Below are 24613 nucleotides of genomic sequence, written 5' to 3' on the forward strand. Positions count from 1 at the left end.
AAACCTTGAAACAGGTTCCAAGGTGCAAGCCTTGAAAAGTAAATAAATAAATATATATATATATATATATATATATATATATATATATATATATATATATATATATATATATATATTTAAAATCTGTTCAAGCTTTAAAAATGCAAATCTGGATACGGCGGACTGCAGTAAACCTCAGGATAAACAGAGAGACTAATATTAGTGTAGACGCCATTCTTCTTATGATGTAACGAGTACATCAGGATTTATGGGGAGTGTTCCCTGTTCCGGCTGACTTAATCTATGCAGCCTAACATTGAATTATAGAAGTTTATAATGTGTTATGTGTATGCTAGGTCAAAGAGATGTGTTTTCAGTCTAGATTTAAACTGACAGAGTGTGTCTGCTTCCCGGACAATGTTAGGAAGACTGTTCCAGAGTTTTGGTGCTAAATGGGAAAAGGATTTCCGCCTACAGTGGATTTTGATATTCTAGGTAATATCAACTGGCCAGAATTTTGAGATTGCAATAGACGTGAAAGACTATAACCGGGCTAATATGGTCATACTTCCTGGTTCTAGTAAGAACTCGAGCTGCTGCGTTTTGGACCAGCTGTAGTTTATTTATTAAGCGTGCAGGGCAACCAGCCAGTAGAGCATTACAATAATCTAGCCTTGATGTCATGAACGCATTAACTAATTGTTCCGCATTTGTCATTGAGAGCATATGACGTAATTTATATATATTTTTAAGATGGAAGAATGCGGTTTTACAGATACTAGAAACATGACTTTCAAATGGAAGATTGGTAACAGAGCACACCCAGGTTCCTAACCGACGACGAAGGTTTGACAGAGCAGCCATCAACTGTTAGACAGTATTCTAGGTTATTATGTGAGGAAGTTCTCTTACGAGAGGTTCTCTCGTATTGCGTAAGTTGCTTACGCTACGGTTAGTCATCTTTTCTCGAGATATTGAAGCCAAAAAAATTATCCTTAATTTTTCATATATTGTCAGCATATATCAGTTTCATATACAGTGCAGCAGCCAGCAGACCTAGAGCAGGCTATCTTGATCTAGCTCTACACGCAAACACGATACCCCGTGTCTCTCACTCTCACACGCACAGAGCCAGCTCTCACAAAGCTGGCAAATGCCGCTCGAGTGCTAGATGTAGGAAATGTTCAAAGCAGCCGGGACATCACATGTGAAACAGCCAGCCATAGCTGTCAGCGAGCCGCCGTATTCAAGCACCGAGGGCGCACGCGCCGCGCCCATACCCCCAGTTCAGTTTTCCGAGCCCACGAAGCGTGGCGATCGGAACCTGGAGGCTATTCTGCCCGTGGCTATGAATGTAAGTTACGTGCCCGCTTACGAGCACTCACGCTTACTATTAACCCTCTGGGGACCAGAGTGTTTTTGGGGCCCTTGGGATGTTTTGACATGCACTGACATTTGTGCTTTTTTCAGTTATTTATAAACATGTTAATGGCAAAGGTGTAAATTCACTCTATATAGCACAAACTTGGCTACCATGATATCTGAGCAACATGTATGTACATGTTTGTATTTTTAATAGAATAATGTTTATGCGTGGTTATTGAAAAAAATAAAAATGAAAGTTGCTTAAATAAGACCACAAAACACATATTGATTATTTCTTCACAAGACTTTTGAAAATTGTATCACATAGCCTAGAATATTTGCTCCAAAACTATGTGAGAATCATCCTGACTACTCATTCAGATAAGTCAATAAAGTCTTTTACATTTTTAATGATGTGTTTTGTTTGAGAAAGCTTTATGCAGGAGGCGTGATCTCTCATTAATATGTGTGGCATTCCACACCTGAGAAAGACAAAGACCCTCCCCATAATGGCCCTATTAGGTGCTATCAGGCCATATCATTACAGGAGCCTTGCACAAAGAATGAGGAGATTTAAAAAAGAATGGCTTTTAGATTGTTTGGATTTATATAAGGAAAATACAGGGTGCATACGTCTGGACACTTCTATCACACACCCTTCACCATATAGACATGGTTTTATTTCAGTTCAAGGTTCAAAGTTAGAGTTGGAAACATCTTGAAAAGAAAATTGTCTTTCTCCATAAATGTCTTAGTTTGATCATACATATTTCAAAGTTGAGGATTCATTATTTTGATATAGCTTGAACAAACACTATAACATCTTAGTTGATTAGTTTATTGACAAAACATACTATATATTTAACATATGAGCAGAAACTCCTAAAAAAAGCTTATTTGATGTCTATTTTAGAGTAAAAACTTTATCCAAAACGAGTCAACGAAATGTTATTTAGTCTGTAACAGTGCGTATCTGTGCGTTCATTCATTCATTCATTCACACACACACACAAACATGATTCACATTTAACAGTACGCTATTTTTCCGTTTACAGACACTACGTTATTCTATATCGCGATTAGAACAAAGCACTTGCAAAAAACACTTACTTCTCAGCTGAATCTGTTCATCCTCGAAGTGAAAATAAACCCAGTGGTAAATGTCCCAGAATTGTTCCTCATATAGCCGCGCAAGACGACAGTAGATTAATCTGACTAAAAAATAATGTGTGTTTTCAGAGTTTATGGGCGTTAACGCGTCTCAATGTGTTGCTTCACATATTTGCGTTTGAATAGCGCGTGCTCTTCGTGGGCGTGTCACATTACCAGAGATAATCAGCTGAGAGAACGATAATGAGACGGGCTGACACGTCTCTCTTTTTATATAGATGACATAAACGGAGAATAATAATTTTAGTTTTGAATCGGATCATTTAAAAGTACAAACTCAAATGATTTAAAAGATATATTGCTTATGGCTGGGTGAATAGTATTAGCTGAGTTGTGTTGAAGATTAGAGACGTGCTCCAGAAAAAAAGTTCACGGTGACCGAGAGGCAGAACGCACACCCTGTTTATTTTCTTTATTTTACAAAAGCACAATATTTTATTTCGATTGTATGTGGGCACATAAAAAAGTAGACATTTAACAGATTATTTTCTCATATTTCTTAACTCTATATGAACAGAAATGATGGTAGTACTTTAAGTCTATTTTTCTGCTATGTGAAAAAAACGAGCAAAACGCGCCAGCGCGTTTCTGGTCCCCAGAGGGTTAAACGCCCGGCGCTGCTCGCGCATCACAAAGAAGGGTATAATGTCTGGTTATCCGCCTCAGGCCGATGGTGTCATAAGTGTAGAAAAGGTGCCCACATCTCAGTGTTCACCCTTACACACAAGCACTATACCCGTGTCTCTCGCTCTCACAGAGCCCACTCTCTTAAAGCTGGCGAATGCCGCTCGAGTGTTAGATGTAGGAAACGTGCCCACAACTACGTGCCCACGCCTACTATCTGCCCGCTCTGTTGCACGGCCAAAGCAGCCTCATACCGGTCAGGTTATGAATGTAAGTTATGTGCCCGCTCACGAGCGCTCACGTTTACTAACAAACACCTGGCCCCGGACGCCGCTCGCGCATCACAAAGTGATCACAAAACGTTCCCCATTCAAAGCAATCGGGACGTCACATTTGAATGTAAGTTACGTGCCCGCTCACGCTTACTAACAAACTTTTTGCCCCGGGTGCCGCTCGCGTATCATAAAACGTTCCCCATTCAAAGCAATCGGGACGTCACATACAGCCAGCTACCGCTGTCAGCGAGCCGCCGTATTCGAGCGCCGAGGGCGCGCGCGCGCCGCACCCAGACCTCCGGTTCAGTTTCTCGAGCCCACGAAGTGCGGCGATCGGAACTCGGAGGCCATTCTGCCCCTAGCTATACATGTAAAAACATGAGAAGCGATTACAGGGATATCAGAGTGGGTGCTAAGCACAATAAGACAGGGCTATTCACTACAGTTCGCTCGCCGTCCCCCTCGCTTTCGAGCACGGGCCGAGACGAAAGTGAAAGCGGAACTAGCGCATCTACTCCGCGCAGAAATGGCCAAACTGCTGTGCAAAGGGGCTATAGAACCAGTACCTCCTTCTTTGAGCGAGTAAGGCTTTTACAGCTGCTATTTTCTCGTACCCAAGAAGGACGGAGCTCTAAGACCTATCTTAGATCTGAGATATTTGAACAAAGCTCTCATGAAAAGACCATTCAAAATGCTCACGACCAGACATATCCTCGCGCAAATTCACCCGAGGGGCTGGTTTATATCTCTCGATCTGAAAGATGCTTACTTTCAGATTCAAATAATACCCCGTCACAGGCCATTCTTAAGATTCGCCTTCGACGGCCAGGTATGTCAATACACCGTCCTCCCGTTCGGCCCGTCTTTAGCACCATGTACATTAACGAAGTGCGTGAACGCGGCTCTCGCTCCCCTGAGAAATCAGGCATGCGGATTCTGAACTATTTGGACGATTGGCTGATTCTGGCACAGTCAGAGATAGAACTGTTATCTCACAAAACAGTGCTCCTCAGTCATCTGGTAAGCCTGGGTCTCACGGTCAACTGGACCAAGAGCTCATTACTGCCCAGTTAGTCAGTTTCCTTTCTGGGGATAGAACTGGACTCTGTGGCTTTGACAGCCCGTTTATCGACACAGCTTGCACGCCGTGTGCGACACCTGGCCACGTCTTTCCAGAAGGGCAGCGTCGCTTCTCTGAAAACGTTTCAAGAATGCTGAGCTGTATGGCCTCAGCTGCAGCAGTGCTTCAGCTGGGCCTACTGCGCATGCGCCCACTACAACGTTGGTTGAATGCTCGAGTGCCTCACCGAGCTTGGGCTCTCGGCTGCAGACAAATCAGAGTGACTCAGAGCTCCGTTTCAGCTCTGCAGCCCTGGTTAGCGGCCGACTGGTACCAGCGAGGGGAGACGATGGGAGCCGTCTCATATCGAAAAGTCATCTCGATGGACGCCCCTGATTAACGCACGGCCAGTCAAAAGGAAGGAACGAGCTGGTCATCCGCTTCCTTAGGGGAGCCAGGAGGATGAATCCCCCGCGACCCCCGTCGGTTCCCGTGTGGGATCTTTCCTTGGTCCTAGAGGCCCTGAAAGCTTTCCCCTTTTGAACCAATAGACTCCGTGGACCTAAAGTACCTCTCGCTCAAAACCGTTTTTCTGACAGCTCTGTCATCAGTTAAACGTGTGGGGGATTTACACGCGCTGTCTGTTAGCGCTGCGTGTCTTGAGTTTGTACCAAATGACTCTAAAGTCATCCTTAAACCAAGGCATGGCTACGTCCCTAAGGTGATAGGCACTCCCTTCAGAGCGCAGGTCATTTCTCTATCGGCTCTGCCAGCATCTGATAGTGAGAGCGATGTTAATCTCCTCTGCCCTGTCAGGGCTTTGAGGGTTTACATTACGCGCTCCGCCCCTTTCAGGCGCTCGGAGCAGCTCTTTGTTTCGTTTGGTGGGCGCACCAAAGGTCTCGCCGCCTCAAAAAAGAGACTGTTCAGATGGATAGTGGATGCTATTGCATCCGCTTATGTGTCTAAAGGTCTGCAATGCCCGTTGGGCGTCAGGGCTCATTACACCTGAGGCGTGGCCTCGTCGTGGGCTTGGTCTAGCGGGATTTCCATTCAGGACATTTGTGAGGCGGCAGGCTGGGCCTCCCCGTCCACATTTGTTAGGTTTTATAACCTGGAAGTTCTCGCCCTGCAGGCTAGACTTCTGTCAGTACGAGCAGTGTGTATGTCCTACCCAGATTTATCACACGCAGACTACTCTCACGCGACCTAAAGCTCTCCTGGTTGAGCTGCACTGTATAGTGAATATTTATATAGACCGGCAACGCCGCACTGTATACCCTATATGTGCTTATACTCATGAAGTGGATGCTGGGCGCGCACGGCATTGACAATGGGTTCCCGTAGCGTAAGCAACTTACGCAATACGAGAGAACCTATGGTCTAAATGGTCTGTGTTCTCCAAATGGTGTGCCGATAGAAATCTGGACCCACGGACATGTGGGGTATTGTGATTTGCTTAGTTTCCTTCAAGAGCTGTTGGACAGGGGCAGGTCCCCCTCCACGCTTAAAGTTTATGTGGCGGCCGTTGCAGCATTCACTGAATTAACGCACGGCCAGTCAATAGGAAGGAACGAGCTGGTCATCCGCTTCCTTAGGGGAGCCAGGAGGATAAATCTCCCGCGACCCCCGTCGGTTCCCGTGTGGGATCTTTCCTTGGTCCTAGAGGCCCAACGCCGCTCTGTATACCCTATATGTGCTTATAACATGTGCTGGCCCGCATCGCTGGCCACCTGTTTCCCACTTATCTATGTTCCCCGGGAATCCCTGGGACTCATGAAGTGGATGCTGGGCGCGCACTGCGTTGACAATGGGTTCCCGTTGCGTAAGCAACTTACGCAATACGAGAGAACCTCTCGTAAGAGAACGTACTCGGGTTGCATACGTAACCTCGGTTCTCTCTAGAAGAGGAAACGAGTATTGCGCAACCCGACCATGCAGGCGCCAAGAGCGATTTCGCTTCAGCTGATGAAACCAGTGATGTATCCCCCGAGCCCGTCTTTTATACACTAAGCCACCCCCCTTTTCTGGCTGGCTGTGATGCGTAGAGGGCGCGACGTCATGCGCGAGGCTCAGTGGTAGGCTGCAGCAGTTGCCGCAGGGCAGCCAATGGGCACGCAAGATAGCCTGCTCTAGGTCTGCTGGGTGCTGCACTGCGTTGACAATATATAGAAAATTAAGGATAATTTTTTGGCTTCAATATCTCGAGAAAAAATTACTTTACCCGTAGCGTAAGCAACTTACGCAATACTCGTTCCCTCTTCTAGAGAGAACCGAGGTTACGTATGTAACCGAGTACGTTTTTTGTCCAATAATTAGAATTTCTGTTTTTTTCAGAGTTAAGTAGTTGGAAATTACTAGACATCCAGTTTTTTATATCAGCTATGCATTCTGTTAATTTTGTGAATTGGTAAGTTTCGCCAGGGCGTGAAGAAATATAGAGCTGAGTATCATCAGCATAACAGTGAAAACTAATGCCATGCTTCCTAATGATATTTCCCAAGGGTAGCATGTACAGAGTGAACAGCAACGGTCCTAGTACTGATCCTTGTGGTACTCCATACTGAACTTGTGATCGAAAGATTTAAACCATGCTAATGCAATTCCACTAATGCCAACATAATTTTTAAGTCTATTTAAAAGAATGTTGTGGTCAATAGTATCAAATGCAGCACTAGGATCGAGTAAAGCCCAATTTATACTTCTGCGTCGACCTCCCGCCGTAGCTACGTCGTAGGCTGTGTGTAGCGCGCGTACCCTTCGGCGTACCCTGACGTTTACCTCTCCAAAAATGTAACAACGCGTCAATTCTACGCGTACCGCAAGCGCTGTGATTGGTCTGCTAGAACCGCTCCCCGGGTTTCCCTCTGCATGCGTAATTGCGCGTCAAGGCGGACAACGACGCAGAAGTATAAATGAAAACCAATGCGTAGTCTATAACGTAGAGGCTCCGGCGTAGGTCCGACGCAGAAGTTTAAATCAGCCTTAAAGGAGTAGTTCACTTTTAAAAAAACTTTTGCTGATAATTTACTCACCCCCATGTCATCCAAGATGTCCATGTCTTTCTTTCTTCAGTCGAAAAGAAATTAAGGTTTTTGATGAAAACATTCCAGGATTTTTCTCCATATAATGCACTTTACTGGGCACCAAACTGTCCAAGGTCCAAAAGACAGTTTCAGTGCAAACTGCAAACTGTTCAAAGGGCTTTAAACGATTCCAGACGATGAATAAGGGTCTTATCAAGCGAAACGATCGCTCATTTAAAAAATAAATAACAAAGTTTAAGTTTTATAAGCTCAAATGCCCGCCTTGCTCTGTTCTGTGTGACTCTCCTGTTCGAACTCGTTCATCAAAATGAACAAATCTTTTTTCGAGTCAATTCGTTCATTTCGTTCGTTAAATGAATCAAATGACTCGGAAAAAGATTCATTCATTTTGATGAACGAGTTCGAACAGGAGAGTCACACAGAACAGAGCAAGGCGGGCATTTGAGCTTATAAAACTTAAACTTTGTTATTTATTTTTTAAATGAGCGATCGTTTCGCTTGATAAGACCCTTATTCATCGTCTGGAATCGTTTAAAGCTAAACTTTGAACAGTTTGCAGTTTGCACTGAAACTGTCTTTTGGACCTTGGACAGTTTGGTGCCCAGTAAAGTGCATTATATGGAGAAAAATCCTGGAATGTTTTCATCAAAAACCTTAATTTCTTTTCGACTGAAGAAAGAAAGACATGGACATCTTGGATGACATGGGGGTGAGTAAATTATCATCAAAAGTTTTTTTTAAAGTGAACTACTCCTTTAACACTAATAGAGAGATACAACCATTATCGGATGATAAAAGCAAATCATTTGTAACTCTAATGAGAGCTGTCTCAGTACAATGGTACGGTCTAAATCCTGACTGGAAATCCTCGCAGATACCATTTCTTTCTAAAAAAAAGAAAGCAGCCATATCACCCTGTAGCCCAAGACTGGTTGTCCACTGAAGCTAAGCGGGGCTGAGCCTGGTCAGTACCTGGATGGGAGACCTTCTGAGAAAACCAGGTTGCTGCTGGAAGAGGTGTTAGTGAGGCCAGCAGGGGGCGCTCACCCTGTGGTCTGTGTGGGTCCTAACGCCCCAGTGTAGTGACGGGGACACTATAATGTCAAAGAGCACCGTCCTTCGGATGAGACGTTAAACCGAGGTCCTGACTCTCTGTGGTCATTAAAAATCCCAGGATGTTCCTTCGAATAAGAGTAGGGGTGTAACCCCGACATCCTGGCCAAATTTGCCCCTTGGCCTCTGTCCATCATGGCCTCCTAATCATCCCCATATACTGATTGGCTTCATCACTGTCTCCTCTCCACCAGTAAGCTGGTGTGTGGTGGGCATTCTGGCGCAATATGGCTGCCGTTGCATCATCCAGGTGGATGCTGCACATTGGTGGTGGTTGAGGAGATTCCCCCTTCAATGTAAAGCGCTTTGAGTGTCCAGAAAAACGCTATATAAATGTAATGAATTATTATTATTATTATTATTAAAAAGGAACATATTTGTGAGGATACTGCCTTTTCTAGTATCTTTGACAGAAAAGGTAGATTCAAGATCCCCCTGTAATTGACTAATTCTGTAGGATTAAGTTGCGTTTTTTTAACAAGCGTTTTAATCATAGCCAGCTTAAAAGTTTTTGGTATGTATCCTAATGACAAAGATGAATTAATGATATTAAGAAGAGGATCTATGACCTCTGGAAGCATCTCTTTCAATAGCTTAGTCGGTATAGGGTCTAACATACATGTTGTTGATTTTAGATGATTTAACGAGTTTAGAAAATTCTTCCTCTCCTATAGGAATGAATGAATCGAATTTTTCCTCAGGGAGACTACAATGCACTGCCTGATGCGATACTGTAGTAGACAGTTGCATAATTATAATTTTCTCCCTGATATTATCAATCTTGTAAGTAAAGAAGTTCATAAAGTCATTACTGCTGTGCTGTTATTTTCTTCTAATAGGGTTGAAAAATAAGCAGATCTAGCTGTTTTTAAGGCCTCTCTGTACGCAATCGTGCTCTTTCCATGAAATGTGAAAAAACTCTAGTTTTGTTTTCTTCCAGTTGCGCTCCATTTTTCTGGCTGCTCTCTTAAGGGGCTGAGTGTGCTCGTTGTACCACAGCGTTGGACTATTTTATTTAATCTTCTTTAAGGAGCAACTGTGTCTAAAGTGCTGGAAAAGAGAGAGTCAAAAGTTTTTGTCTCAATATCGAGTTCTTTTAAACTATCTGGGATGCTGAGGAGATGAAACTGATCAGGAATATTATTAATAAAGCAGTCTTTAGTAGCAGAAGTGATAGGTCTAACATTTTTGTAACACGGAGTCGGCTTTGCAGCCTTGACTAAATTAAGTATACAGGTGACTAGATAATGATCTGAGATGTCATCACTCTGCTGCAGAATTTTAACGGCATCAACATTGATTCCATGTGATAATATTAGATCTAGAGTATGATTACGACAATGAGTAGGTCATGACATGTGTTGTCTAACTCCAATAGAGTTCAGAATGTCTTTAAATGCCAATCCCAATGCATCTTTTTCGTTATCTACATGTATATTAAAATCACCAGCAATTAGGACTTTATCTAGCCTGGTTAAAACCAGACCATTCTCAGTTGTAAATGAGTTATGGTCTGGCAAAGCGTCATAGACAAATCATTTCCAGAGGGTAAATCACCAGGGGCGAACTGGCCATCTGTGTGATCTGGAGAATCACAGAACGGCCGGTACTCCAGGACGGCCCGCCACACACGCAGTCACAGACATCCCAAGTCTCCCGGAAGTTCCGGGAGTCTCCCGCATATTGATAGCGGCTCCCTGATGCCCGCAAATTAGTTAAAATCTCCCGGAATCTAGAGCAAGCAAGAGCGCGCATGTGTAGCGCGCGCACGGCAGAGAGAGGGAGCGAGCTAGAGACCTTGCGTGTGTGTGCTAGTGTGCGCGTGTGCCTCACGAAGCGCATGTAAGGACCCAACCAATCAATTGTCAGTGCGGGCGGGCTTTTATCTCTACTACTCCCGAACCGAATTAATCAGAAATTACTTTGCAAGTTACTTGCTAGGGATGATGTTAGGAAGTGATATTCAGCTTGCTACATTTTTAATGATTACAGTAGTTAAAACAGCTAAACTTCAACATTCTAGCTGTAAAATGCCACATGCAGTAGCTAATATTAAGAAATATGTTGTGCTTTTACTTTTAAAAATGTTGGTAACGTTACAGTTAATGCTTACAAACTTTTTGATTTTGAATACAGAAGTTACATTTGTAATGGTGTAGCCTATTTTCATTTAGATGTGGTATTATTATTTGTGCAGTAGCTAAGATTAATTACTGCATAATTTAAGATTATTAAGTAATAAATTCATTTTAAGACAGCATGGAATAGATTGTATAATATGCTGTTTGCTATAATTTGGATGGTATAGTATCATGAGCCACAATTAAAGTCTTGTGACACTCATGCCAGGCGGCAGGCGTTATTGTTGTTGTTGTCGAGTTTCCGCGTGCCGATTGCTTTCGGCAGGGCCTAGTCAAAGTCCAGGGCCGTTTTTTAGTCCCAGTCCGTCCCTGGGCGTCACCAACGGACGTCGCGGATAGACCTAAAACCAATCAGAGCGATGAAGGAGATGACGTATTCAGAGCGGCGGAGAAACATCTCTGAGTGTTGTTCTTTGCTCAATTTTTAACAAAAAGGAAACGTTTAAATCGCTTAAAACAGACGCGATAGCTGATTCGAACGAGTGATGTTTGACGGATGCGGCATCCATCTTTGTAATGTAGGCTAAAATCTGCTTCAAAATCCCAGCACTGTCGTCATCGTGTAAAGCCCGCCCCAACGTTTCTGATTGGTGCCTCGATTTCGACGGATTGGAAATGGGCTTGAATGAGCTCTTTGCCAGACTAACTTTCAGAGCAAATCTAAATTTGCCGGAAGTTGTCTGGGTTTTCCCAGGCTAGACTTTATCTGCAGCCAGTACTAACTCTGATAGAAAGTCAGCAAATTCTTTGATAAAATCTGTATGGTTCCCTGGTGGCCTGTATACAGTAGCCAGCACAAATCTCAAACGTGATTTATCATTTACATTTAGATATTTACATTAACCCTCTGGGGTCTAAGGTGTTTTTGGGGTCCTTGAGATGTTTTGACATGCCCTGACATTTGTGCTTTTTTCAGTTGCTTATAAACATATTAATGGCACAGGTGTAATTACACTCTATTTAGCACAAACAGAGCTACCATAATATGTGAGCAACATGTATGTACAGGTGCTGGTCAACGAATTAGAATTATTTTAAATAGTGCAATCATGAAATTCTTTGAATGCATTTTTTGTGCAGAAAGCAAATCAGGTGTTCACCGCACCTGTCCTACTCGTTAGACTAATCACAGAACTCGTTATCTGGAAAAAAATTTGCTCAGCTGAGCTTTCCAAAAGGCCCATTTAGGCCATTTAACTGTGACACTGTTGTTTTATTGAATTAGAATAATGGTGAAAGCGTTTCATTGAATTGCAATAATTTTTATTATAATTACAATCATCACTTTCTCAGTATTTTGTGGCTGCCCCTTTGGCTTGTATGACTGCCTGAAGTCTCCGCGGCATCGATTTGACCAGCTTGTCGCAAGTTTCCGCACTCACAGCTTCCCAGGCAGTGGCGATGTTCTGCTTCAGTTGGTCCAGCGTAGTAGGCTTTCTGTCGCGAATTTTCCGCTTGACGATGGCCCAAAGGCTTTCAATGACATTGAGGTCAGGCGAGTTGGCCGGCCATGCCAAAACTTCAAGCTGTTTTTTAGTGAACCAATCTTTGGTCGACTTTGCCGCATGAGCCGGTGCAAGATCCTGTTGAAATATGAAGTCTTCTTCGCCGAACTGTTCCTCAACAGTCGGAATCAGGAACGTTTCCAGAACATCTTGATATACGGCAGCATTGACAGTCTTCTTGAGGAAGCAGAGTTTCCCTACACCTCGAGCGGACATGCATCCCCAGACCATAACGCTCTGGGGAAACTTGACGGATCTTTTCACGCACTCGTGGTTGTAGGTTTCGCCACCACGACGCCAGACACGAGGACCTTGGTCACCGAAGGAGATGCAGAAGCGTGATTCGTCACTGAAGACCACTTTCTGCCAGTCTTCAGCAGTCCACTCGCCGTGTTCTTTGGCCCACTTCAGCCGTTTCACCATTTGTTTCTTGTTCAGCATCGGTTTTACTGCTGGAACGCGAGATTTGAAGCCGAGTTCGCGCAGACGACGGTAAGTGGTTGATCTGGAGACGTCAGCGCCGGTCTGCTTGTTCCACAAGTCGGTGAGCTCGGAAGTGGACTTGAACCGGTTGCTGACTGCGATCTTTCTCAGCTGCTTGTTGTCGCGAGCAGAAGTTTTTCGGACGCCGGAACAGTTGGTGCGCTTGCTGCAGTTTTTCTTGAGAGCTTTGCAGACGGAAGACTGGCTGATGCCGAGCTGCTCAGCTATTTTAGTTTGGGTCAAGCCTTGTTGGCGAAGGGCTTGAATTTGAGCCACTATTCCGGTTGAGAGGTCGCGCTGCTTACCCATGATTGATTTTACAACTTAGAAATTCTACTCAACCCTGACTTTATACTGCACAGTGAACACTCTTCACAGAAAACAAAAATTTGAGCATTTATTCTAATTCAATGAAACGCTTTCACCATTATTCTAATTCAATAAAACAACAGTGTCACAGTTAAATGGCCTAAATGGGCCTTTTGGAAAGCTCAGCTGAGCAAATTTTTTTCCAGATAACGAGTTCTGTGATTAGTCTAACGAGTAGGACAGGTGCGGTGAACACCTGATTTGCTTTCTGCACAAAAAATGCATTCAAAGAATTTCATGATTGCACTATTTAAAATAATTCTAATTCGTTGACCAGCACCTGTACATATTTGTATTTTTGAGAGAATATTGTTTATGCATGGTTATTGAAAAAACTAAAAATTAAAGTTTCTGAAATAAGGCCACAAAACAAATATTGATTATTTCTTCACAAGACTTTTGAAAATTGTATCACATAGCCTAGAATATTTGCTCCAAAACTATGTGAGAATCATCCTGACTACTCATTCAGATAAGACAATAAAGTATTTTTACATTTTTAATGACGTGTTTTGTGTCAGAAAGCTTTATGCGAAGGGGCATGATCTCTCATTAATATGTATGGATTTCACACCTGAGAAAGACAAAGACCCTCCCATAATGGCCCTATTAGGTGTGCTATCAGGCCATATCATTTTGAGGAGCCTTGCACAAAGAATGAGGAGATTTAAAAAAATAATGGCTTTTAGATTGTTTGGATTTATTTACAACACAACATAATCCAAAGATACACAACAAAGGACAAAAAAGCACATTAGTAAACACACTGATCTAAAGACAGAGGCTTGAACAGTCACACAACTTTGTGCCATTGAAACATAGTACATACCTGTCATTTCCAAGGTGTTTGATTTTTCATTTTACCATGTTCATGTACAGAGACTGTTGAATGTTGAAGTCAGCAGGACTCATCAGTGGCATCTCTCCCTGTAAAAAAAAATAAAAAAAACACCTTTGAACATGCTGATATCAAGAGAAACTATATGGCTGCACGACTTTGGGCATGCATTGTAGATTTTTCTGGTTAAAATTGCAATTTAATTATATATATATATATATATATATATATATATATATATATATATATATACACTCACCGGCCACTTTATTAGGTACACCTGTCCAACTGCTCGTTAACACTTAATTTCTAAGCAGCCAATCACATGGCGGCAACTCAGTGCATTTAGGCATGTAGACATGGTCAAGACAATCTCCTGCAGTTCAAACCGAGCATCAGTATGGGGAAGAAAGTTGATTTGAGTGACTTTGAACGTGGCATGATTGTTGGTGCCAGAAGGGCTGGTCTGAGTATTTCAGAAACTGCTAATCTACTGGGATTTTCACGCACAACCATCTCTAGGGTTTACAGAGAATGGTCCGAAAAAGAAAAAACATCCAGTGAGCGGCAGTTCTGTGGGCGGAAATGCCTTGTTGATGCCAGAGGTCAGAGGAGAATGGCCAGACTGGTTCGAGCTGATAGAAGGGCAACAGTGACTGAAATAACCACTCGTTACAACCGAGGTATGCAGCAAAGCATTTGTGAAGCCACAACACGCACAACCTTGAGGCGGATGGGCTACAACAGCAGAAGACTCCACCGGGTACCACTCATCTCCACTACAAATAGGAAAAAGAGGCTACAATTTGCAAGAGCTCACCAAAATTGAACAGTTGAAGACTGGAAAAATGTTGCCTGGTCTGATGAGTCTCGATTTCTGTTGAGACATTCAGATGTTAGAGTCAGAATTTGGCGTAAACAGAATGAGAACATGGAACCATCATGCCTTGTTACCACTGTGCAGGCTGGTGGTGGTGGTGTAATGGTGTGGGGGATGTTTTCCTGGCACACTTTAGGCCCCTTAGTGCCAATTGGGCATCGTTTAAATGCCACGGCCTACCTGAGCATTGTTTCTGACCATGTCCATCCCTTTATGGCCACCATGTACCCATCCTCTGATGGCTACTTCCACCATGTCACAAAGCTCTAATCATTTCAAATTGGTTTCTTGAACATGACAATGAGTTCACTGTACTAAAATGGCCTCCACAGTCACCAGATCTCAACCCAATAGAGCATCTTTGGGATGTGGTGGAACGGGAGATTCGCATCATGGATGTGCAGCCGACAAATCTGCGGCAACTGTGTGATGCCATCATGTCAATATGGACCAAACTCCCTGAGGAATGCTTCCAGCACCTTGTTGAATCTATGCCACGAAGAATTGAGGCAGTTCTGAAGGCAAAAGGGGGTCCAACCCGTTACTAGCATGGGGTACCTAATAAAGTGGCCGGTGAGTGTATATATATATATATATATATATATATATATATATATATATACACACACACACACACACAGTGCTTAGAATAAGTGAACACACCCATGTTAAAGTTGACTACCCTTCACAATATAGTCATGGTTTTATTTCAGTTAGCCTAACTGAACATTTATACATAAATAATATATTGTATTTAGACTAGTGCTGTCAAACGATTAAAATATTTAATCGTGATTAATCGCATTAATGCCATAGTTAACTCGTGATTAATCGCAATTAATCGCACATTTTTATCTATTCTAAATGTCTCTTGATTTCTTTTTGTCCCATTATTTTTTTCTAATTTTAATGCTCTTATCAATATGGAAAAGTGGATCGGCTTGCTTTGTGCAAATGTTTTTTATTGAAAACAACATTGACAATACTGTGTTCAATTTCACACTAACATTCTCACTTGGAGCAAATAATCTCTCACACAATGTAACACTGTCCATCAATAAAAGGGTGAAAGAAATACTGACGAGGTACTGATATTGACGAGGGGGCGGAGAATTCGCATCAGCTGTGTGTGTGCTTGGCCATCAAGTTGTATTTCAGACTGGACGTGCTGCGATGACGATAGCTCAGTTCACAACGACAAAACACACAGATCACTTTGGTCTTGTCAGTCAATGGGATGGAACCATTTGGCAACTTTTTAAAAGTAAACTTTCAATTCAGAATCTTATTGGCATCCATTTCGGCGTCTCGCGCTCGTCATCCACTCAAAACGTAACGTTAACCTACTATTTGGCCGGCTCGCAACAAGTGTGTTTCAGGTCTAGCTAGATCCGGTGCTTTCAGACAGGACGCGGAATGCGCGGCGCTACGCCAGTTTTCAAAACTTTTTGGATGCCAAAACGTTTATTGGCCGCGCTGGTAATCGTCACAACGGCAAAAGTTGAACTATTTTGAATTTTGACCGCGGTGTGCGCGCCGCTGCTCTTGCACTTTGGTCGACGAAGCAACAAAACGTCCTCGTTCGGCACAAGCCATTGAAATGAATGGGTTTCATAGCGCAGCGCTGTGCATGTCACGTCCGGTTGCAAAAGCATGTGAAAAAAACTACAAAGTTTGCTAGGCCAAAAAGACCGTTAATCGCGCGATAAAAAATGAATCGTGTTAAAATGGGTTTGCGTTAACGCCGTTAATAACGCGTTTAACTGACAGCCCTAATTTAGACAGTATCACATATTTTACCGGAGGCTGAAATATATTTCACTAAATCATTATATAACCTAAGCAGTTATTCGCAAACAAAATAAATTATGCATAAGGCAGTATTTTAGCATGATAATCAGTGTCATAAACTAATCTCAAAACTGAGTGAGATATATGTAGTAGGCTAATATCACATTTAAAAAGTTTACACGAGCGTATAGGCCTACGTATAGGGATATTGTGACTGTGAGGTAATCTTTCCTATGTCAAAAGCTAGCCAAAACTAGGCAAAATATAGTCTGAAAATTCATTTGAGCTCTATAATCAGAAAAGGAATTATATAACACTAAACAACTTACTCCGAGCTTGTATCCTCGCCGGGGTCAATTCGTTCTTCAAAATGCAGCCGTTCGTCGTCCGAGTTTCAAATTCCTCTGAGGAAAAGGTGAATCCTTCCTCGCTGTCCAGAATCATCTGAAGGAGTAGCGTGCCATTCTCAAAACGCGATGAACTATCAGTGAATCTGATGAAGAAACGTGTTTTTATGCCATTGATCGCTGCTGGGCGTGTGTGATGCATAACGTTAGATCACCTATTTACCATGTGAAAAGCTCTTGGGGCGTGGCGGCCTCAGCTTATTAAAGATAATGAAGGGAGAACAAAAAAACTGTACCTCTCCTTAGTTTCAAACGGATTACATAAACTGGAAATATATATTTTTTTAAATAAATTACTTCATTTAAAAGAAGAGAATTTCAGCTTCATAAAGAAAAATCTCTCGTATCTCTGTGACAAGTATTGACTGAGTTACAGTAAATTTTTCGGACGCATTTCAGAATGGACTTTACTGACAGAGAGAAGGCAAAACGCGCATCAGGTTTATTTTTCTTTATTTGACGAAAAGCACAACACTTTGTTTTTATTGTGAGTACCCACAAAAAATATATACACTTAACAGGATCTAATGATGTACAACCCTTATATGTAAGATCAAAATCAACAGAGTAGTTTGATTCTCTTTTGCACTGGTAAGGATAAAATCGAGCTCGTCGCGACGGCCGACCCCAGAGGGTTAAGCACCAACACAAAATAATTATATTTGAAACAAGACTTCTCAGTAATTCTGAAGATATTACTATAAATTACAGCAACACCTCCCCCTTTGCCTTTAAGACGAGGCTCATGTTTATAACAATAATCTAGCGGGGTGGACTCATTTAAAGTAATGTTATCGTCTAGTTTTAGCCAAGTTTCTGTCAAATACAGCACATCTAGGTTATAATCTGTGATCATATCATTATCAATGTGCTTTTGTGCTCAAGTGCTTTTGAAGTAAGGGATTGAATATTCAGCAACCCGAGCTTTATCATTTTTTTCATTTGTATTATATCTGTTTTTTATTTGTTGAACATCAATTAAATTTTTATCCTTAAATGAGTTTGGGAGTTTTTTGTATTTCCTAATTCAGGGAACAGACACAGTCTCTAGATAATGATATCTAGGTGAAAAAGTCTCTATGTGATGGGATTTATCTGACCTCAGTGACGTGAGACAGCTAGCAGACGGTCGGTTTTGCCTGTCTGTCTGCTTTCTGACCTGAGCCCCAATTCATGTTTGAACTCTAAGACTATGTGCCATATTACTAGAAAGAAGAGCAGCACCATCCCTGGAGGGATGAATACCATCTCTTTTCAACAGGTCAAGTCTGCCCCAAACACATTTCCAGTTGTCTATGAATTCTATATTATTTTGCGGACACCACTTAGTAGACTGTCCTCACTCAATGGCTGACTGTCTAAGTGTCTCATCACTCCGGCGACCAGGAAGGGGACCAGAGCAAATTACAGTGCCTGACATCGTATTTGCGAGTTCACACACCTTTTAACGTTGATTTTAGTGATCTCCGACTGGCGAAGTCGAACATCATTAGTGTCGACGTGAATAATAATCTTAGAGAACTTACAATTAGCATTAGCCAGCACTTTTAAATTTGCTTTGATGTCAGGCGCTCTGGCTCCCTGCAAACATGTGACTATGGTGGCTGGTGTCTCTATTTTCACGTTCCGTGTAATAGAATCGCTAATAACCAGGGCACTTTCAACAGGATTCTCAGTGGGTATTTCACTGAGTGGGGAGAATATATTTGTCATGGTAATCGGAACGGAAGAGCTGTGTTTTGTCCCGCGACTACAGCGTCTCACGGTCACCCAGTTGCCCTGCTGCACGGGCTCTACAGCCGGAACCGAACAATGTACAGAATTCACTAAGCTAGTCGCATCCAAAGCAGTATCTAAAGCCCTTGCATTCTTACTATCCTCGAGTAAAGTTTGGATGCGTGTCTCTAGTTCTGAAATCTTCACCGTCAGCCTGACTATCTCCCTGCATTTATCACATGTAAAGCCCTCTGTGCTGACAGAGAAGGCTATGCTATACATGTGACACGAAGTGCATGTGACAATAACAGGAGAAGACATAACACACCATGTTTGTTGACTGATCCTACTTACCACAGTTGTTTCATAGACTTGTATAAAACGCGAGCGTGCGAGAGAAAAAAAGAAAAAAAGACGGCAAGCACGGATGGCAGGTTAACAGGCTAGCGAGATACTAGCGTGTTGTGCTAGCGATAACGATTCAGATAAAAGCTAGCGATGTCAGATTAATGTGATAGGCAATATTAGACTATATCTAATATACTGTATGTTGATGAGTAAGTTATATTTAGCTATATAAACAAAAAGGAATGATAGTAAATAGAGATTCAAAACAGAAAGCTATATGGAGCTTACAGATGCAAACCATCAGCAAGGCAGACAGGAGCAATCGATCAGCAGCGAGCAATGTGTTGAGATCAGCAACTGTCATGTGTAGTGACATGAGATCTTGTTTTTGTGTCTGAATAAGCTCCACAAGTGTCATGTGCTGTGCTGGTGAGACAAGCCAGTAGGATGTCCCATTGCTCCTCTTCTTTTTGTAGTAGCCAATAGCTTTTAGTTTACATCTCAGCCAAGAACAAGATTTGCTACTTGCAATTGCTAGTCAAGTGGTATCAGATAGAGAGCATTTGATTGGTGACTTCTCTTGCACTAATTTTTTGTCCAACATGTTTGGTCTGTTTGTTTCCAAGAACTACATTTTAGGAATACGCTTTCATACAGATGCTCTCAAAGCTAAGAGACATGGACTAAAATTCATAGCAAGACATGTCCCTATGTAAAGTGTAATTATTGCCAAAGTAATGATTTACTGTAACTGATTTGTTATTGACTAATGCTGATGTCTCTTCCTTTAGGATTCTTGAAGAGCAGAGATCGTGCTCATCAGAAGTTCTACTCTCAGCTCACCAAGACTCAGATCTTCATCCGCTTCATCGAGGAATGTACTTTTGTCAGCGACAAAGACACCGGCCTGGCTTTCTTCGATGACTGCATTGGAAAAGTAAATGTGCAAAAAACAATGCACATGCAGAATCCTATTCTGTAGTATAATACAATATACTAAAATATATTTTTGTTATTAGTGGTTCACTCTTCGGTATCATTACTGTTGCTCATACTTGCTTATTCTAAAATTTTTACCAGTTGGATAATAAAACGACCTGAAAAATTCCATAGATTTTCAGTGAAGGAAGAACCTGAGTCTTCCCTAGGGATCAGAGTATAATGGAGACTTTAGGGGTAGACTCTTTTAACCTAGCAACCACCTAGAACACCAAGCAATTTGTTAACAATGGCTCAGAACAACTTGGCAACTGTATAGCAAAGGACTGGAAACTACCTAGAAGCCATAGCATCAACATTTATGAGTTTGTTAAAATGTTAACAAACTCTTAAAATACCTGAGCAACTACATAACAACATGGCTACCACCTTGAACATCCACCTTCATACAGCGGCTTGGTAGACACCACTAGGCACCACTCACATTTTCTTAAGAAAATGTAAAAAATAAAATAATAATAATCTAGCTATAACATTTTTTTAGAAGTATTTTAGTTTCTGAAGCACTATAGGAAGCTTATCGCCCAATGTGAAGAACAGAGGATGTAGAATTTCCTATGATTAAATTTATTTCCCACATCTCTCTTTCAGCTTTTTCCTTCCGACAAAGGACCGGACAAGGGTACAAAGGTGAGCCGCTCCTTTCAGTAAGGTGTTACTGTGTCATGCTTGATATCAAAGTAGTGTTACGCCCAATGTAAGGCAAAGCAAAGGAAAACACAAACTGCCCAGGATATGTTTAGAGTATAAACCATGATGGCAGCAGATGGAGCTGATGATTAATGTGGCCTCTGTTTTACTGACCTCAGTGCTGTTATTGAACGGCAGTTTTAAAGACTATAATAAAGGACATTAGTCTTAGTTCTACAGTTAAGGGAAATGTAGGAACAGATGGCTGTTACTTTTCCTACACTGAGCAACTGGTTTAGTGGAGTAAATAATTGACTCTGCCATCTGCTGTTGGGTGCATTGGCACATCATTTATCTAAACAATCTTAGCATGGAAATAATATGGAGAGAGTAATGGAAAGTTCCAAGAACTGTCTTTTGGCTGACGGATAACACAAGCCAGAGTACTTTATTAAAAGGAAAAGCAAAAAAATAAAAATAAAATATGTGTGTGTGTATATATATATATATATATATATATATATATATATATATACAGGTGAAACTCGAAAAATTAGAATACCGTGCAAAAGTTAATTTATTTCAGTAGGTGAAACTAATATATTATATAGACTCCTTACATGCAAAGTCAGATATTTCAAGCCTTTATTTGAATTACTGAAATAAATTAACTTTTGCACGATATTCAAATTTTTCGAGTTTCACCTGTATTGTTAAAGATATTGATCAGCATTTTAATCAAACTCCTGAGGGTCTAAAAACATTACGGGAGGTTCATGTATAATACCCTTTTGATGACAATACCTGTAAATGTTAAACCTGTAACTGCATTGCACAGGTCGAAGGTGAGGCGTCTGAGGACACCAGGCTGATGGAACTGGATGAGTCACAGAAGAGCGAGCACACAGTCTTCGTCATGCCTCCTGAACCCCCTCTGGACGATGGTCCTGACCCCCCTCCCAAATACAGGTACACACACATAGGGATGTCATAATACCAACATTTCTGTCACAATGTCACTGAAATCCCATGAGTCATGATATCCAGTACCAGAGCAAAAATGAATATGCATGACACCAGTGGTTCTCAACCTGTGGCCCGTCACAAATGCAAATGCGCCACATGATATGCCCACCACATTTTAAAACTAAATTCCAGTTTTACAATTTTTTTGTTTTTAAATTAAAATGTATAACAAAATACACTTTAATTTAAAAACAAAAATAAATTGTAATATTGGATTTACTTTTTTGTCAAAAGGGTATTATACAGGAACCTCCCGTAATGTTTTCCCTCATGAGTTTGTTTAAAATGCTGATCAATATGGTCAACAATATATACTGTATATATATTTATTTTTTCTTAGCTTTTCCTTTTAACAAAGCACTCTGGCTTGTTATCCGTCAGCCTGCTGACAGTTATTGGAACTCTCCATTACTCTCTCCATATTATATTATAAATAAATATAAGTTTGAACAATAATGTTTTTTGTCGTATAAAATCATTTTGGTGATCATATACAGTATCTCACGACAGTGAATACACACCTCACATTTCAGCAAACATTTTAGTATATCTTCTCAAGGGACAATACTATAGAAATTAAACTTGGATAGATTTTAGAGTAGTCAATATGCTGCTTGTATAGCAGTATAGATTTACTGTCCTCTGCAAATAACTCAACATACAGCCATTATTATCAAAATAGCTGCCAACAAAAGTGAGTACACCCTAAGTGATAATAGCTGTACGTCGTTTAACCATCCTTTTCAGCATTTTCATGTTTTTGTATGCTTGACAGGACCATACAAATTTGTGTATCTTGTATTAGAGCAGTTACAATTTGTGCTTTGAGTACAATTCTCTCATACTGACCACTTGATGTTCAACATGGCACCTCATGGCAAAGAACTCTCTAAGGATTTCAGAATTAGAATTGTTGCTCTCCACAAAGTTGACCTAGGCTATAAGAAGATCCTGAAACTGAGTTACAGTACAGGCCAGGGTCATACAGAGGTTTTCCAATACAGGTTCCACTTGGAACAGGCCTCGCAAGGGTCAATCAAAGAAGTTGAGTCCTCGTGCTGTGTGTCAGGTGCAGAAGCTGGCTTCAAAAAACAGACGCATGATCGTGCCAGCATTGCTTTAGAGGTTGCAGAAGCGGAAGGTCTGCTTGTCAGTGCTCAGACCATATGCCACAGACTGCAAAAAGTTGGTTTGCATGGCCGTCGTCCCAGAAGGAAGCCTCTTCTGAAGCTGGCTCACAAGAAAGCCCGCAAACAGTTTGCTGAAAGCAACCTGTCCAAGAGCATGAATTACTGAAACCATGTCCTGTGGGCTGATGAGACTAAGATAAACTTGTTTGGCTCAGATGGTGTCCAGCATGTGTGGCTACGCCCTGGTAAGGAGTGCCAAGAAAATTGTGTCATGCCTACAGTCGAGCATGGTGGTGGGAGCATCATGGTCTGGGGCTGCATGAGTGCTGCTGGTACTGGGGAGCTGAGCTTCATTGAGGGAAACATGGATTCCAACATGTACTGTGACATTCTGAAGCAGAACATGAAACCCTCCCTTCAGAAACTGCCGAACGGCATGATAACGACCCCAAGCACACCGCCAAGATGACAACTGCCTTGCTGAGGAAGCTGAAGTTGAAGGTGATGGAGTGGCTAAGTATGTTTTTCCAGACCTGAGCACCTGTAGGGCTTCCTCAAGCGGAAGGTGGAGAAGCGCCATGTGTCTAACATCCGGCAGCTCCGTGATGTCATTATGGAGTGGAAGAGGATCCCAGCAACTACTTGTGCAGCTCTGGTGAATTCCATGGCCAGAAGGATTAAGGCAGTGCTAGATAACAATGGTGCTCACACAAAATATTGACACTTTGGACACAGTTTTGACATGTTCACTTAGGGTGTACTCCCTTTTGTTTGCCAGCTATTTTGGCAATAATGGCTGTGTTGAGTTATTTTCAGAGGACAGTAAATCTATACTGCTATACAAGCAGCATATTGACTACTCTAAAATCTATCCAAGTTTAATTTCTATAGTATTGTCCCTTGAGAAGATATACTAAAATGTTTGCTGAAATGTGAGGGGTGTACTCACTTTTGTGAGATACTGTATTATTTTCAGACATGCGCAGACCTATAATGCACTGACGCAGTTAACAAAAACTTAAAAGTGTTTTGGCAGAATTCCAACAGTCATTAGCAGCCATTATTTTTTGTAAAATAAGGGATCAAAATGGACAAATTTGTTATTAAAGGAGAAAAATGAAATAAGGAACATACCAATTGAAGAAACATGCAAACAAGAAGAGTCGTAGCAGTGCTGGAAGAATAGAAGAATCAGTTTGCTGTCAATGAGCGAGATGGGCTACCTTTCTGTTTGCTCTGTGGTAAAGTACTGGGCATATGTAAAACCTACAATGTCAAAAGGCATTTAGATACCACCCATGCAACTTTTGACAATAAATATCCACCTACTGTAGATATCAGGACAGAGCTCTCAAGGTAACTAAATAAAAAATGCAATTGCTGAATTTATCTAGCACTTTATAAAATACAGATTGTTTCAAAGTAGCTTCTCAGTAAACATAAAAATAAGTGTTAATGTTAGACAATAGTGTCATTATTCATCTCAATTTAGTTCAATGTTGATTCAATTTAGTTCAATAACAGTGTCAATGTGGCACAGTTTGTCAGTTATTAAACAAATTCAGTTCATTTTAAATGGCTCTACAAAAGGCAATAGTGTCATTATTCAGCTGAAGTCAGTTCATCAATTATAAATGAATATGATTCAGCTATAAAGCAGCTCTAAAGAAGTCAATCCACTAGGAGATAATCAATGCAAAACATCAAATGCTAAAAA

General features: G+C 41.6%; 1 protein-coding gene across 3 annotated transcripts in view; it reads left to right on the forward strand.

Moving 5' to 3' along the window:
- Positions 1 to 24613, forward strand: part of dennd4c (DENN/MADD domain containing 4C) — a 127556-nt gene that overhangs the window by 69193 nt on the left and 33750 nt on the right. For all 3 annotated transcript variants that reach the window (XM_056242336.1, XM_056242333.1, XM_056242335.1), the window contains exons 13-15: positions 19903 to 20048; positions 20702 to 20740; positions 21579 to 21709. In XM_056242336.1, the coding sequence (XP_056098311.1) occupies positions 19903 to 20048; positions 20702 to 20740; positions 21579 to 21709 (316 nt within the window). The remainder of the gene's footprint in view (positions 1 to 19902; positions 20049 to 20701; positions 20741 to 21578; positions 21710 to 24613) is intronic.

The sequence above is a fragment of the Rhinichthys klamathensis genome, unplaced genomic scaffold (assembly GCF_029890125.1).
Source record: "Rhinichthys klamathensis goyatoka isolate OS25496 unplaced genomic scaffold, OSU_Roscu_1.1 h1tg000722l_1, whole genome shotgun sequence".
NCBI classification, from domain to species: Eukaryota; Metazoa; Chordata; class Actinopteri; order Cypriniformes; family Leuciscidae; genus Rhinichthys; species Rhinichthys klamathensis.